The 17,870-nt window shown below is 37.2% G+C and overlaps 1 protein-coding gene across 1 annotated transcript; it reads right to left on the bottom strand.

Annotated features, from left to right (window-relative positions):
- Nucleotides 1-349: 349 nt before the first annotated feature.
- Nucleotides 350-16,969, bottom strand: LOC120355292 (calcineurin B homologous protein 1-like). Its single transcript, XM_039443642.1, is given in 5 exon segments — nucleotides 350-790; nucleotides 2,881-2,974; nucleotides 16,657-16,798; nucleotides 16,801-16,855; nucleotides 16,857-16,969. Coding segments are annotated over 5 exon segments (534 nt in total). The 5' UTR covers nucleotides 16,955-16,969; the 3' UTR covers nucleotides 350-645.
- Between the last annotated feature and the right edge of the window lie 901 nt (nucleotides 16,970-17,870).

Here is a 17,870-nt window from a genome sequence, read left to right as displayed (position 1 = left end):
GACGTTATTGTCCATATTTAACAGACGGACGTGCAACTGGCCCTAAGAGAAATGCCAAACCGTCGACTTGAATCTAAGACCTCACTTCGCTCGGTTTTATTATATTTATCACTCCTTCGTATTCACATAGGGTTTTAGCGCAGTGTCTACATTGGATTAGTTTAAATTTATTGGTTACTTTGTTTGAATAACATTCCTTAGTTTCAATATTCATTAGACTATTCATGTTTATTTATGCCTTAATTATTTTGTAATTGCTTGTTCCGGAGTAATTTTTTGGGGGGTTTCCCAGTATGTTCCCACACTGTAATGTTTGGATAAATAATAGGTTGCATTCAAGCTTCCTACCAAATTAAAATATATTATGTAGCATTTATTTATAGAATATCCAATAAATAATAAAATGATTCAAGAAATGCATAAAGCTTGGATATTATGTTGCACAAAATACGAACCTAGAAGCATGTAAGTATCTTTTGGAGTATCTCATTTAGGCATTGAAATAACAAGTTTAATGTTTGGTAACTATAAAAATAAAAATTTCTCAACATACTTTTCAAGTATGTTGACTGGAATATTATGATGTGTTAGTATTTTGTGCTACAACCAAAAGGCTCTAAGTACAAGTCTCATTTTAGTTACTAATTAAGAGAGAAATCTTATAGACATTTTCTGTTCGACGTCTGTCCTATCCAAAGCTTTGCAGAATTCTTCAAAAGAAATCGTTTGGTCTCCGTTCTGGTCTGCTTTGAGTATTGTGCGCTCTGCAATTGATGTCAATTGTTCTTCACTTAAAAAACAAGAAAATTACAAATTGAATAAAGAAAAGTAACTTGGATACAAATACACCCACATTTTACCATAAGAAAAGATAACTTCTAATACATAATTAATGAATAATTTGTTATGTTATGTCTTTATTGTATGAATCAATAAATCAATAACATGAGTAGATATTCCATGATATAGGTCGTTTGTGTTCCAAATCCCAAGCCGATTACTGTCGACTACAGTCTATTTTAACTGTTTTGTTGGGGTGAGAGTGTTAAGCTGGCCACTGACGAGCGTTCCAACAAGCCAAATGGCACGGTAGCGTGCCATTGGAACGACGTGAATGGTGAATCGCGCTCGTATTTTGGTGGAGCGACGAGGCTCGATGGAATTCCAACCGGTTGAAAATCCATCGCGCCACGCCAAACCTACGTCACTCCAACTCCTCGTGAATGGGGAATCTCGATGGCATGCTGGAGCGACGGAACGACCGTGAATGTGGAAACCTGTGGGTTGTCCCGTCTCAGTGCGTGTCAGACCGTTGACTTGGAAGGATAGATTGCTGTTTTGCTCTTGTTTTGATTGTTGTTTTGTTCTTGTGTTGTTGTGTTGTCATGAGTTCGAACCGGGATTTTGTAATCTCTGTGATCGAGATGTACAGGGATCATACCTGTTTGTGGAAAATAACAGACCCTGGTTACCATGACAAGGTAAAAAGGAACGCTGCTCTGGAGATGATCCTTGATTTTTTTAAAACTGTTGATCTCACAGCTACAAAAGATGTAGTTACTAAGAAGCTCAACTCAATGAGAGGCTCATCGGTGATATCGCTGTGATGAACTTCGGCTCTTCATAGTTCATCCCGGTGGCCAAGAAACGTAGAGTTGCAGCCAACCTCTCATGGGGAGTAATGCACTGTCTCATGACTGTATCTTTCTTTGTAATCATCGGTGTTACCAAACGAAGTAAATGGTTGTAGGTATCTTCATCCATACGCAAATAATTCTTCCAGTCCGAAGGTTTGACACTAAGATCTTGAAATAAATTCAGATGCATGTGATTCCGCCTATTCGAAAATAAACGTTTCACCCATTTCCGTTTGGGTTTTTTTCTTTCTACGTACAAACACACAGCTGTTGAAATCAGGAGAAGTTCGGATTTGGATCGTTCCAGCTGGAGTGACATCGCGCCGCGCCACGCCGTTTGGAATGCTCGTCAGTGGCCAGCTTTAGAACGGCACAGTATGAGAGACTACCAGCGTACATAGCTTCACGAAAAACAACTACGTGGACTATCGGCTTGGGCAAACAATTAAATTTGGAACATAAACGCCCATACCATGGGATATCTTGTTATGCTATCTTAATAGCAGAGGATCGGTAACGTTGTTCTCCTATCTTTATTCATTGTCATTATAACGTGGACCTCACTATAGGTAACTTCGGTACATCCAGCTTTCAGTTCGTCAAGTTCCTGTTGCTCTCAGAAAGAGGGAGGACTCTGAGTGCAGGTTGCACAGAAGCCGGTTGAATTTTAATCGTGATTAATTCCACGAGAACCAATCAGAGAAGCCGTCTTATAAAAACGCCTACTCTGATTGGTTCTCGTGAAAATATTCATGGTTAAAATTTAACCGGCTTTTGTGCGACCGGCACTAAGGGAGTTAAAATTGAGGGATCCCTTTAAATACTATCAAAATATTATGTCAAGAATATAAAAATGGAGTAGACTATTTAATTGGTGAACCAATCAAATTACAGTATTCATTCATTTGTTTACTTCTTATCACCATAGTCAGAGATCAATGATTTGATGTATTTGTAGGTTAAGTATGAGAGGGAGCTCTTATTGCCTCAACTTAGCCCACCTGATCAATTTCGATATTGTAAAGTGTGAATAATAGTTTGACTATCAGTCCTATTTATAAATGGGTCGATGTCAAACGAGGCCACCGATAGAAGAGGTCTCTTCTAAAAGCGACAGTGGAGGCCTCCGACAGTTGAGGACTGCGACAGCAGAGGACTGAAAATCAGTTTTCAAATGTCGCAGGCCTCGACTGTAGCGTTCCCTTTAGAAATAAATGCAATAAGATTGTGTCAGAATATTCACCTGATATTTGCTCCAACCATCATATGGAGAACAGCCAGTAGTTCATCTCTTGAGATCATGTCATCGTTATCCAAATCATACATCTTGAAGGCAACTGCAAGACAAATCTATAATAATATTAGAAACAAATTTCATCAATAAAAGAATCATTTAAGAATATTAAGGAATAGTATTACTGCGTTCAATTTGAAATTCGAAGAAACATTATGGGTGACATTGAATTTAAACTTCCAATATTTTCTATGTTGTTAAGGCTGTGCAAAGGCTAAAAATAAACTTTCTACTCGTGATATTTTTCAAAGTTTTTCGATTTGTATATCATCAAGCTATCGAAATGAGAAAGTTTCCTCAGGAAATTTTTTTTCTGATCATTACTTTTTGAGATATGAGCGCCTAAAGATTAAATTTTTGGGACAACATTTCAAATTCGGTAAGAGATAAATCCATGAGATTTCGAGGATAGATAACTTTTAATTGATAACTTTCTTCCTGAGAAAACTTTATCATTTCGATAGCTTGATGATATACAAATCGAAAAACTTTGAAAAATATCACGAGTAGAAAGTTTATTTTTAGCCTTTGATATACAAATCGAAAAGCTTTGAAAATATCACAATAGGAAAGTTTATTTTAGCCTTAAAAATGCTGGCAGTCACCTTCAGTGGAATTAAAATTCCACGAGTATTAATTGGACTAGTCCCTCTCAGCCCGGCTGAGTGACTATGAATGATACCATTAGAACTTATGGGAATTATATATTCACCGTTCACTGTCATAGTACTATGGGGCCATGCGGGTAGCTGTGAAAGGATTCTTGTTCTACAGAAGAAAGTTCTTTGTGTAATCACGTCATCGCATTACCTGGGGCCTATTTCACAAAGGTACAAGTATTGTTACCAACCATGGTTACGGACAAGTACTTGTAGTTACAAGTTTACAAGTACTCACGTTTCACAAAAATTTATGATCTCCAAGTTTACAATTTTACAAGTCTACAAGTACTTCAAAAGTAAACGTGACCTATTTTCATGATAATTTCCTTTTTTAACCTTTATAAAGGTTACTTGTACTTTTCAATAATTACTTTGAAAATATTTGAAAGCAATATATAATGTTTTTGTACAGTTTACTTCATTGATTGCTGAATTTGTAACCTACACAGTATATGTACTCTGTATATATATAGTATATGTACTATATATTTTATATAATTATATATATATATATAAGTAGATAAGATTTGATACTTTGGACTGACTTTTTTGCTCCAAAACCCCCTCACCCCTCTCCCCCCTCGTCCATCCCGCCACCCTTCCCCCCTCCTGTAGGGTGGGGGGTGTTCTAAAAATAGATTTCTTCTTCCCCTTGCCCAGTGGTGGTGAGGGGGATGAAAAGAGAGAGATATATCTTTCTCTCTCTCTCTTTCTAAAAATAGATTTCCCCTTCCCCCTGCCCAGTGGAGGTGAGGGGGTTGAAAAGAGATATCTCTCTCTCTCCCCTTCCCCTTGCCCAGGTGAGGGAAAAAAAAAATTCCCTTTTAGGAGAAAAAATTCCCTCTCTATACTGACAGATTAAAGTGAATCCATATTTCTACATCTAATGCTATACTGACAGATTGAAGTGAATGCTAGATGAGGGAAAAAATCTCTTTGAGAGGGAAAAATTCCCTTGGTGACAGATTAAAGTGGATCCATATTTCTACATCTAATGCTATACTAACAGATTAAAGTGAATCCATATTTCTACATCTAATGCTATACTGACAGATTGAAGTGAATGCTAGATGAGGGAAAAAATCTCTTTGAGAGGGAAAAATTCTCTACTGTCAAATTAAAGTGAATCCATATTTCTACATCTAATGCTATACTGACAGATTAAAGTGAATCCATATTACTACATCTATACTGACAGATTAAAGTGAATCCATATTTCTACATCTAATGCTATACTGACAGATTAAAGTGAATGCTAGATGGGGGAAAAATCTCTTTGAGAGGGAAAAATTCTCTACTGTCAAATTAAAGTGAATCCATATTTCTACATCTATACTGACAGATTGAAGTGAATTGAGAAATTCTCTCTCTCTCTCACATCTTACGTGGGCACATGATGTTCAATGGCAGACTCAAGAGAGAGGAGGATACGCCCCCCCTCGCTTTTCACAAGCAGCAGACGGCTCTGGGCAGATGTAGCATCTGCTTTCTCCTTCTTTTACTCGGTCCATCTCTTACCCTCACCCTTCTAAATTCCTTCTCTATTACGAAAGGCGAGAGAAGGAGACAAGCGTTAACTAACTTCCATTTTGATCGAGCGTTCCTATACTGTCAGATTAAAGTGAAACGCTTCTCTCTGTCCAGCATTACGAAAGGCTAGAGAATTCAAACCGCAGGCGCATGCGCTCGCTCGTGAGCGTGTCCCTTGTCGTGCGCTCTGCAAGGTTCCCCTAGAATAACTCCTGCATCGAAAACTGTTACATTCCGTTACATGAAAAAATGTCTAAATCGATTCATCATCTGTGACATGTGTTTACCCGTTAAAGTTACTTCACTCTCTCTCACGCAAGTGTTTACAAGATTTATGCATGTATCAGATTGCTATGTGCTTATAACATTGCTTGAATGATAAGAATATTATTTCAAATAGCAAATAATCTGAAAAGGTGAATGCAATTTGAAAAGGGGGAGGTGCGCCCACCCACATCTGCAGGAACACGTGCCAAAACAGATGTAGGAGGGAGCGATCGAGAAGCCATCGCCGCTTGGGTGTACGGCTGTGTGTGTGTGTGTGTGTGTGTGTGTGTGTGTGTGTGTGTGTGTGTGTGTGTGTGTGTGTGTGTGTGTGTGTGTGTGTGTGTGGCAGTAAAGACTACTGAGCATGCTCGCAACAAACTATAAAAGATGCAGTCATCTTATTTAAATATCATTCACAACAGAGCAGCTGAACCATTCCTTCTTCTGTGTGTTTCTACTATTCATTACAAACTTATCAACAACAACAACAACAGGTAAGAATTGAAAACAATTTTTATAGAAACAATATTACAATTTATTGATCTATTCACACATACATACATCTATACAATTCGTAACACATAGGTCATATGTATACAGATATAAAAATTGTTAAGCAATAACAATTTTTATATCCGACCAATTTGCCGACTTATGTGTTACTAGCAACACATAATTTTCACAGTTGATGTTAAAATGTTCTATTTTTTCTCTGCTAATGCAGGAAGCAAATCTTTGAGGTAGATACACCTCACATTTGCTTCCTGCATTTCTTATTTTCAAAATTACATGTCGACTGTGTTTATTGGTGTACTCTCGAGCTCTGATGATGCGGTACGGTAGATCCTCCTTCAACTCCCTCAGCGGGGATCCACGGTTTGGGTAGAGGTTTGTTTGTGAGTTGGACAAAGTCCAACTCTCCCGCGCCCTCCACCTCCTTCATTAGCGGAGCGAGTGAGGAGTCATGCTCCATTACAGCTCGTTTCTGTTGAAAAATATTTGATTAGTGTCTTATTTGTTTCAGATTATACTAGAGATCGATAGATTATTGATCGATTATCATCGAATTGTCATCATCGAATTGACATTCTCTGCATAAAGTGAGTAATATCAGTTATTGAAATAACATTGTTGCATGATCGAATACTTTAAACAATAATTTCTAATCACTTCAAATAATATTTCCTTTGCATTCTAATCACTTCAAGGAAATATTGCTATCATTGTTGCATGATCGGTTACTTTAAACAATAATTCAATTTCTAAGCGGTTCAAATAATATTGGTAACATTGATGCATGATCGAGTACTTCAAATAATATTGTATCAAATAATTTATGCATGATCGAGTACTTTAAACAATGATTTCTAATCAGTTCAAATAATATTTCCTTAGCATTCTAATCAGTTCAAGGAAATATTGGTAGCATTGTTGGATGATCGGTTACTTTAAACAATAATTCAATTTCTAATCGCTTCAAATCATATTGTATCAAATAATTTATGCATGATCGAGTACTTTAAACATTAATTCCATTTCTAATCAGTTCAAATAATATTTCCTTTGCATTCTAATCACTTCAAGGAAATATTGCTAACATTGTTGGATGATCGGTTACTTTAAACAATAATTTCTAATCACTTCAAATAATATTTCCTTAGCATTCTAATCACTTCAAGGAAATATTGCTAACATTGTTGGATGATCGGTTACTTTAAACAATAATTCAATTTCTAATCACTTCAAATAATATTGCTAACATTGTTGCATGAACGGTTACTTTAAACAATAATATCTCATAATTCAAATTCTAATCACTTCAAATAATATTCGTATCAAATAATCAAAGACTTGTATGTGCACAGATTTTTTAACAATCAATCACAGAAAAAATCTGTGCATACACAAGTTAATAATATTTGTTGAAACTAACCTTTGTTTGAGAGTAGATTGACTCCTCCTACTCTTCCCTGCTAACCTCAGGCTCGTCCCCAAACACCAAAGAATCTGTCTCTGATGTGAATGATAATTTTCCACTCATCGCTTCTGTTTATATAGCATACGTTTCTCTCTCTGTTCCAGGCTCGTGCGAGGGAGAGTGAAGTGTGCTACAAGGCGAAAAAAATTCAAATTTCTCTCCAACAACGCATGCTCCCACATCGTTATCGGTTTGTAAGTATTCTCTCTCCTATAAGACACTTGATCATTTTTCGAATAGCATCCTTGTGTTAGAAGACAGAAAAAAAATCTCATCTAGAACTCAGCATGAGAGGGTGAAAACACCTGCTAGAAGCTGAAACCCCCCATGTCAACTCACTTAAACATTCTCGAATGATTTCTAATATTATTATATATGCCACAACATTTCAAGATAGAGGCTCACTTTTTTGAATAGCATTCTCGATTGATTTCTAATATTATTAAATATTTCACGGCATTTCAAGATACAGGCTCACTTTTTTGAATAGCATTCTCGAATGATTTCAGTTCAGTTATTGAATATTTCATTGTTTTCACACCATTTCAAGATAGAGGCTCACTTTTTTGAATAGCATTCTCGAATGATTTCAGTTCAGTTATTAAATATTTCATTGTTTTCACAGCATTTTCTCACCTCTCAACTCGAGTTCCGAACCTGATAACCAGTTGAGCTCTTGTCGAGACAACACAACTGAGAGGAATCAATCTGAAAGGAGTCAAAGGCGGTATCTACACCTGAGAGGAATCAATCATACCATAGACCGCTATCTACACCTGTACCATAGCCCCGCTATCTACACCTGTACCATAGCCCCGCTATCTACACCTGTTCACTCGAGGAGATTTGTGCAGCATCAACCAGTACATGTAAGTACATTTTTACTTTGATTTTATCCTCTGAGGAGGAGAGGAAAATTGTCCTCCGAGGACAATTTTTGTCCTCGGAGGACAGTTTTTGTCCTGGGAGGACAGTTTTTGTCCTGGGAGCACAGTTTTTGTCCTCGGAGGATAAAAAACCTTCTACAATATACTGCATGCATGCGATTTTACTTCATCTCTACGATACGGTATATCCGGAACATCCAAGCCCCGCTCTTCTTTCTCACACTCTTCATAAAAAACAAAATGGTAAATGTATTACTTTTTCAAATGGATTTTCGATAATATATTTGCAATAGACACATTGCAGATAGAATTGATTTTTATGTAAGAAATAACCATTTCTCGCAAAATACTCTGCTTTATTGCATAATGATTTACAAAAGTCACAATGTAGATGATGATGCTTTTCAAAATACTCTCCTTGAACGGATGAATCTTCTACACAATTATAAGTTGAATACCTTCCTTCAAATTCTTGTAGAATATTATTATCGAAATTCTCCTCTTTAATTGTTATATTATCTTTCCTTCTACAGTTCGGGCTGTACCTTGCATGTTCTATTGCTGGTATGTCACTTTCTTCCCATTTTCCCAAACAAATTGAACAAAATACACATCGCACAATGTCTGGTGCAGATGAGAATATAAATCCCTCTTTCGCCATGTTTTCCGCGGACAAATGCGGAGAAGATTTCAACCATCTTTTATCAAAAGATAATAATCTTAATCTTTCATACAACATTATGTGATCTTGAGATATCATTTTCACACACACCCTTCTTCTACCAATGACAATTCACAACTAAACATGCTGTTGTACTCTATCTCATCCTGATCATTATTCTTTTGTTTTTCAGAATCATGCCGAGGGAACGCAGACTACGTGGCGTGAATTCAGGCGCAGTCCGCCATCGCATCATCCTCGATGACGAGGCTGAGGATATCGACATCAGCAACGTGCTTGAGAGGTCGAAACGTCGAGTTTTCGATATAATTGGGGAACATGCGGCACGCCATGATGGGAATGTTAAGTGGTTTATAGTATTAAATGTTTTGCTGTATAAATTAGTGGTGATGGATGACAAGCAGGTTGATGAGACTGTCTCATCTCTAATAAATCTACATAGTTACTCCAACATAGCGCTAAACGTGCTTGAGAACTATGAAGATTTTAATGAGCATTTTTTCTTGGCTGTGAAAAAAATCCTCTCATCTTTCAAAAATTTCGTAAGACATGGGAGTGGATGGGTGCTAAAGAAAATTGAATCACTGGATGTGAACGTGATTAAATTTAATCCTATATACACATCCAGTTTCATTCAAACACCCCAGTTTTTGAAAAACAAAAATTGTATTATAAATGTGAAAAATCTCTCTGACGAAAAATGCTTTTTATGGTCAGTGCTCGCGTATTTCCATCAGAAGCCAAGGAACTCCAACTTGAGTGTAAAGTATTTGAGCAAGTTTGCTCACACACTTAATACGCGAGGTGTAAATTTCCCGGTGACGACACGCGATATTAAGAAATTTGAAATACTCAATCCGGATATTGCAATTCACGTCATCGCGTATGACAACAAAAAGTTTTTCCCCTTCCATACAAGCATTTTCCGCACACGTAAACACCAAATTAATCTTTTAATGCTAAAAGGCGATGCAGGAAAAACTCATTTCTGTTTAGTAAATACCGCGAACGGGAAAAACGGGCTATCACGTCTTCTCTCCCACCTTTCAAAACACAAGGGTCAAGTACACATTTGCAATTCTTGTTTCCCTAGATTTACATCAAACAAAACTAAGAATTGTGATGCTGAAGCAAATTTGTTGAAACATGTGGAACTTTGTTCCAAGTTTGAATCTCAGCGCGTTTCATGTCCTGAATGCGGAGAGACAATTAAATTCAAGAAACTAGGCGCGATGTTGAAGAAAAAGTACACCATTTACGCAGATTTAGAAACTTATGTTGTTAATATCACAGATGATGATGATTCCAATTCTGATGAAGATACTCGTAGTTACACAAAGAAAACGGCGCGTCATATTCCCTGCGGCTATTGTTTCGTTGTTATAGATGTTAACGGGGAAATCGCCTACGGACCTGTACTCCTTAGATCGAGTAGTTTAGATGAAAAAATCATGGAGAAATTTCTTCAGGAAATTACAGATCTCGGCGACATTTTGTATGAGGATATGAAACAAGAAATTCCGATGCAAGCTTTATCCGGAAGTCAAGAGCGTGAATTTCAAAATTCAGTAAACTGCGGGCTTTGTGCTGAACCGTTTTTAGACAGCGATATTGAATGTCGTCACCATGCACATGAAACCGGTAATTACTTGTGTGCGGCACATGTTTCTTGTAATTTAACAGCTCGTACTCCGGAGTACATATCGTGTTATTTTCATAATTTCTCCGGTTTTGATTCGCATTTTATTCTGAAATCGCTCGGTAAATGTCCTTTGACTCCTTTCAGATTGATTCCTCTCAGCTGTGTTGTCTCGACAAGAGCTCAACTGGTTATGAGGTTCGGAACTCGAGTTGAGAGATGAGAAAATGCTGTGAAAACAATGAAATATTTAATAACTGAACTGAAATCATTCGAGAATGCTATTCAAAAAAGTGAGCCTCTATCTTGAAATGGTGTGAAAACAATGAAATATTTAATAACTGAACTGAAATCATTCGAGAATGCTATTCAAAAAAGTGAGCCTCTATCTTGAAATGCTGTGAAATATTTATTAATATTAGAAATCAAACGAGAATGCTATTCAAAAAAGTGAGCCTCTATCTTGAAATGTTGTGAAATATTTAATAATATTAGAAATCATTCGAGAATGTTTAAGTGAGTTGACATGGGGGATTTCAGCTTCTAGCAGGTGTTTTCACCCTCTCATGCTGAGTTTTAGATGAGATTTTTTTTTCTGTCTTCTAACACAAGGATGCTATTCGAAAAATGATCGAGTGTCTTATAGGAGAGAGAATACTTACGAACCGATAACGATGTGGGAGCACGCATTGTTGGAGTGAAATTTGAATTTTTTTGCCTTGTAGCACACTTCACTCTCCCTCGCACGAGCCTGGAACAGAGAGAGAAACGTATGCTATATAAACAGAAGCAATGAGAGGAAAATTATCATTCACATCAGAGACAGATTCTTTGGTGTTTGGGGACGAGCCTGAGGTTAGCGGGGAAGAGGAGGAGGAGTCAATCTACTCTCAAACAAAGGTTAGTTTCAACAAATATTATTAACTTGTGTATGCACAGATTTTTTCTGTGTTTGATTGTTAAAAAATCTGTGCACATACAAGTCTTTGATTATTTGATATGAATATTATTTGAAGTGATTAGAATTTGAATTATGAGATATTATTGTTTAAAGTAACCGATCATGCAACAATGTTAGCAATATTATTTGAAGTGATTAGAAATTGAATTATTGTTTAAAGTAACCGATCATCCAACAATGTTAGCAATATTTCCTTGAAGTGATTAGAATGCTAAGGAAATATTATTTGAAGTGATTAGAAATTATTGTTTAAAGTAACCGATCATCCAACAATGTTAGCAATATTTCCTTGAAGTGATTAGAATGCTAAGGAAATATTATTTGAACTGCTTAGAAATTGAATTCTTGTTTAAAGTATTCGATCATGCAACAATGTTAGCATTATTTCCTTGAAGTGATTAGAATGCAAAGGAAATATTATTTGAACTGATTAGAAATGGAATTATTGTTTGAAGTACTTGATCATGCATAAATTATTTGATACAATATTATTTGAAGCGATTAGAAATTGAATTATTGTTTAAAGTAACCGATCATCCAACAATGTTACCAATATTTCCTTGAAGTGATTAGAATGCTAAGGAAATATTATTTGAACTGATTAGAAATTATTGTTCAAAGTACTCGATCATGCATAAATTATTTGATACAATATTATTTGAAGTACTCGATCATGCATCAATGTTACCAATATTATTTGAACTGCTTAGAAATTGAATTATTGTTTAAAGTAACCGATCATGCAACAATGTTAGCAATATTTCCTTGAAGTGATTAGAATGCAAACTAAATATTATTTGAAGTGATTAGAAATTATTGTTTAAAGTATTCGATCATGCAACAATGTTATTTCAATAACTGATATTACTCACTTTATGCAGAGAATGACAATTCGATGATGACAATTCGATGATAATCAATCAATAATCTATCGATCTCTAGTATAATCTGAAACAAATAAGACACTAATCAAATGATTTTCAACAGAAACAAGCAGTAATGGAGCATGACTCCTCACTCGCTCTGCTAATGAAGGAGGTGGAGGGCGCGGGAGAGTTGGACTTTGTCCAACTCACAAACAAACCTCTACCCAAACCGTGGATCCCCGCTGAGGGAGTTGAAGGAGGATCTACCGTACCGCATCATCGGAGCTCGAGAGGACACCAATAAACACAGTCGACGTGTAATTTTGAAAATAAGGAATGCAGGAAGCAAATGTGAGGTGTATCTACCTCAAAGATTTGCTTCCTGCATTAGCAGAGAAAAAAAAGAACATTTTAACATCAACTGTGAAAATTATGTGTTGCTAGTAACACATAAGTCGGCAAATTGGTCGGATATAAAAATTGTTATTGCTTAACAATTTTTATATCTGTATACATATGACCTATGTGTTACGAATTGTATAGATGTATGTATGTGTGAATAGATCAATAAATTGTAATATTGTTCTATAAAAATTGTTTTCAATTCTTACCTGTTGTTGTTGTTGTTGATAAGTTCGTAATGAATAGTAGAAACACACAGAAGAAGAAATGGTTCAGCTGCTCTGTTGTGAATGATATTTAAATAAGGTGACTGCGTCTTTTATAGTTTGTTGCGAGCATGCTCAGTAGTCTTAACGCTACACACACACACACCACACACACACACACACACACACACACACACACACACACACACACACACAGCCGTACACCCAAGCGGCGCTGGCTTCTCGCACGCTCCCTCCTACATCTGTTTTGGCACGTGTTCCTGCAGATGTGGGTGGGCGCACCTCCCCCTTTTCAAATTGCATTCACCTTTTCAGATTATTTGCTATTTGAAATAATATTCTTATCATTCAAGCAATGTTATAAGCACATAGCAATCTGATACATGCATACATCTTGTAAACACTTGCGTGAGAGAGAGTGAAGTAACTTTAACGGGTAAACACATGTCACAGATGATAAATCGATTTTGACATTTTTTCATGTAACGGAATGTAACAGTTTTCGATGCAGGAGTTATTCTAGGGGAACCTTGCAGAGCGCATGACGAGGGACACGCTCACGAGCGAGCGCACGCGCCTGCGGTTTGAATTCTCTAGCCTTTCGTAATGCTGGACAGAGAGAAGCGTTTCACTTTAATCTGACAGTATAGGAACGCTCGATCAAAATGGAAGTTAGTTAACGCTTGTCTCCTTCACTCGCCTTTCGTAATAGAGAAGGAATTTAGAAGGGTGAGGGTAAGAGATGGACCGAGTAGAAGAAGGAGAAAGCAGATGCTACATCTGCCCAGAGCCGTCTGCTGCTTGTGAGAAGCGAGGGGGGGCCTATCCTCCTCTCTCTTGAGTCTGCCATTAAACATCATGTGCCCACGTAAGATGTGAGAGAGAGAGAGAATTTCTCAATTCACTTCAATCTGTCAGTATAGATGTAGAAATATGGATTCACTTTAATTCGACAGTAGAGAATTTTTCCCTCTCAAAGAGATTTTTTCCCTCATCTAGCATTCACTTTAATCTGTCAGTATAGCATTAGATGAAGAAATATGGATTCACTTCAATCTGTCAGTATAGATGTAGTAATATGGATTCACTTTAATCTGTCAGTATAGCATTAGATGTAGAAATATGGATTCACTTTTAATCTGTCAGTATAGAGAGGGAATTTTTCCTCCTAAAAGGGAAATTTTTTTCCCCCTACCTGGGCAAGGGGAAGGGGAGAGAGAGAAGATATCTCTTTTCAACCCCCTCACCTCCACTGGGCAGTGGGAAGGGGAAATCTATTTTTAGAAAGAGAGAGAGAGAAAGATATATCTCTCTCTTTTCATCCCCCTCACCTCCACTAACAAGGGGAAGGGGAAATCTATTTTTAGAACACCCCCCACCCTACAGGCGGTGGGAAGGGGAGGCGGGATGGATGAGGGGGGAGAGGGGGAGAGGGTTTTGGAGCAAAAAAGTCAGTCCAAAGAATCAAATCTTATCTACTTATATATATTATTTATATATATATATATATATATATATATACTATAGTACACATACCTATGAGGTAACACATTAATTTTTCTGTACTATTTTGGAAATTTATTAAATTCCATTTCCTAATGCATATATTTCCAAAATAATGAATTATAGAGGAATATAGGGCATTTTTGATTATTAGAAATATTTATTGAATATTTAAAATCATTTAATGATTACTTATAAATCCTTTACGTAGCTCTCCACTTCGTTAGAAATTTCATAGTTACGAACAAGTAATTCGAAAAAATTGTTGGCTACAATGAAAATCTTTGTGAAACACTTGTTCGTAACAAGCAAATCACTTGTAACTTGTAGAAATTCATTTTAACTACAAGTACAATTCTGCTTTTGTGAAACGCTTGTATCAGCTGTTCTCCAAAACCATGGTTGGCAACAAGACTTTTAACCTACTTGTACCTTTGTGAAACAGGCCCCTGGAGCACTGCCGGCCAACCTTCAAACGTCTGAGAATACTGAAGTCTACAGTCAGTACATGTACATCCCCTACGGCTCCTGAGGAGCGAGCTTCATGCCTTCCAAGAGAGAGGCCAGCTGCACCATCACAATACCAGGAGACGAGGCAACATTGACCTGCCCTACTCCAGACTGTTGAAAGCACATGAATGCTATGCCTTACAGACGCTAAAATTTTTCAACTGACTGCCGATTTGTATTCGTGAGCTGAAGTATAGGAAGTTTTGTAGGCTTGTACGTGAGAAACTCACTGAGAAATGATGGAACCAGTGGACTTGTGGAACAGTTTCATAATTTAGAATTGCAGTTCACCTACAGAGCCACATGAAACGACCTATCTCCAGCCATCTCAAGTTATTTGTGTTTCAATTTTCTTAAACTTGACGAAGTCTGTCTGGCGACTGCCGTCATGGACTGAATATACTGTACGTGAATGACAGTGTTCACACTCACCGATTGTCGTCCGATGTTTATCGTCACAACACCAGAATTATTCCTCATCATGATAAATGACCTATATCTGCGGAACTCCAGCCTGCTTTTTTGCGGATGATACCACCATCTTGGGCCAGGGCAAGGGGCCAGAGGAAGCCAAGCTGGAGGCTCACGAGTTTTTTGAAGAGGCAAAGAGTTGGTTTTGCACAAATAAGCTCAAGTTGAATGAGAGCAAAACCCGAGAGTTGCTGTGTACACTGACCAGAACAGCGGTTGTCAGTGCTGCTCCTGTTACTTTGCTTGGCTTCAGCGTGGACACCAAGTTGTCATGGGAACCTCACATCATCAAAGTCTGTGGAAAACTTTCTAGAGTGGTCTTTTTGCTCCGGAAAATGAGAGGACTTCTGAGTTCCCATAGACTGCTGATGCTGATTCATGCTGTGTTCAGCTGTCATATCCAGTATGGAATACTTGTGTGGGGTCATTCAGCACATGCTAAGGACATTTCTCCTGCTTCAAAAAAAGGCACTCCGTGTGATGACTTATAGCAAGTTTGATGCTCACTGCCAGCTCATTTTCTCAACGTCTGGGCATCCATACTGTGTATGGACTTTACATATTAGCATCACTCTTGCAAGTCAAAAAACACCAGTCTATGTTCTCAAGTAGAGAGGAAGTGCACACCAACAATACTCGGGGGAGGACCAACTTGGATGTTCCACGCCGTCGACTGTCTAGGCTTAAGGATTGTTTTCCGGTGCTGGCAATCAGGATGTTCAACTGCCTGCCACATTCAGTGAAGGGGCGCTCACCTACCGCGTTCAGGAACACCCTATCAAGGTAGATCATTGAAGGAGTTTTTATTCTTTAGAGGATTTTCATGATGACTATGCTGGTCTGTTACGCCGCCATCTATGTGTAAAATACAGTTTTAATTTCTGACACGATCTATCCGGGGGAACCTGGTCATCGATCACGATATTGGATTATAATTATTGAATGTCATCTGATTTGCTAGTTCTCAATAACAGCTGAGTATAATTCTCAACTAATCGGTGGAATTTCTGGATGTTGTGAGGATGAATTAAATTGTTCATCAATTCATTACCAGCTTGTGCTGGATAGATTTCGTCAAATGTCGGCCGATAAGTGTAAAAACGGTGATTTCAGTCAATATAGATGGATGACTACACTTACATTTGAGTTTCTGCTCCCGAGAATTGAGAGTGTTATCCTTGGACTTCTTGATGGGTCGGAAGCGAGCCAAGACTCGCATGAATTGCCTGAAGTTGACTCGATCGTTGCCCGATCCGTCATTGAAGAATGCATTGACGATTCGCCCTCAATGGTTTGATCGCCAGTTTGGTCAGGTATGCGAAGAAAGTCCTCTCGCTCAGGTGCCACAGTTGCTGCGATCGAGACTGGTGAACCGACTGTAGAGTCGTTCGATTTGGTTCGTGTGACTGCAAATGAAAATCAAATTCTTTATATCCATAATCCAGTACACTTTTCAAAACTAAAACACTATTCAATATTTAATTCAACATAGAAATGTACCGGTACAGTAATACATATATTTTTCTTATATAATCATAGAGAAATATAGCATGAGGCCTCTCGTTTTCATTGGCAATATTTTCAAATGATAGACAGGGACTTTTTTGCTAGCGCTATCTGCAACAATATGACTGTTATCATACATGAATATGTATAAAAAACTGGAGACACTTCCGTATCTGGTGTACGTATTATCGATATTGAAAAAATTAAATGCAGCACCATTAAACCATACTGTGCACTGTATTCCAAATAATAATATTATATTTGAAAGTAAAAACCTACCTACCCTTTTTTCTTTTAGCTTTAAAGCATTATCAAACTGAACATTTTAGCTTTTGAACAGATATGTGATTTGATATTTTGATTTACTATCAATAGGTAGTACGTACACCAGATACGGAACTGTGTGAAGGGGTCCAAAAATCAATGTCGAAATCTAGAAGCGATCTTCTAAATTCCAATAATTGATTGCAGAATAGGTCGACTCCATCTAATGGTAATAGGATATTAACTGTTATTGTAATTGTTTGACTGGATTTTTAAAACTATTTAAAACCAATGATATCAGAATAGGATCAGCATTACTAGATTTCAAAAGCCATTAAGTTTAGACAATAATGAATGTAGCCCAATCATAACAAGATTCATTGAAATATGCATTACGCATTATTAATTGAATCATACTTACAACCAGTTCATCCTGAATCTGATACAATTTCTTCCTCTTGTAAGAGCAATGAGATTTGTTTCTAATTTAATACAAAGACATGCAACAGGAACTGTAATTAAAAAATAATAAACACTTGCTGAAAAATGATAAACTGGAACAGTCACCAAGATAAGTGAGGTTA

This window comes from Nilaparvata lugens, chromosome Y, assembly GCF_014356525.2.
Source record: "Nilaparvata lugens isolate BPH chromosome Y, ASM1435652v1, whole genome shotgun sequence".
NCBI classification, from domain to species: Eukaryota; Metazoa; Arthropoda; class Insecta; order Hemiptera; family Delphacidae; genus Nilaparvata; species Nilaparvata lugens.
This window is presented reverse-complemented; position numbering and strand designations above follow the sequence as displayed.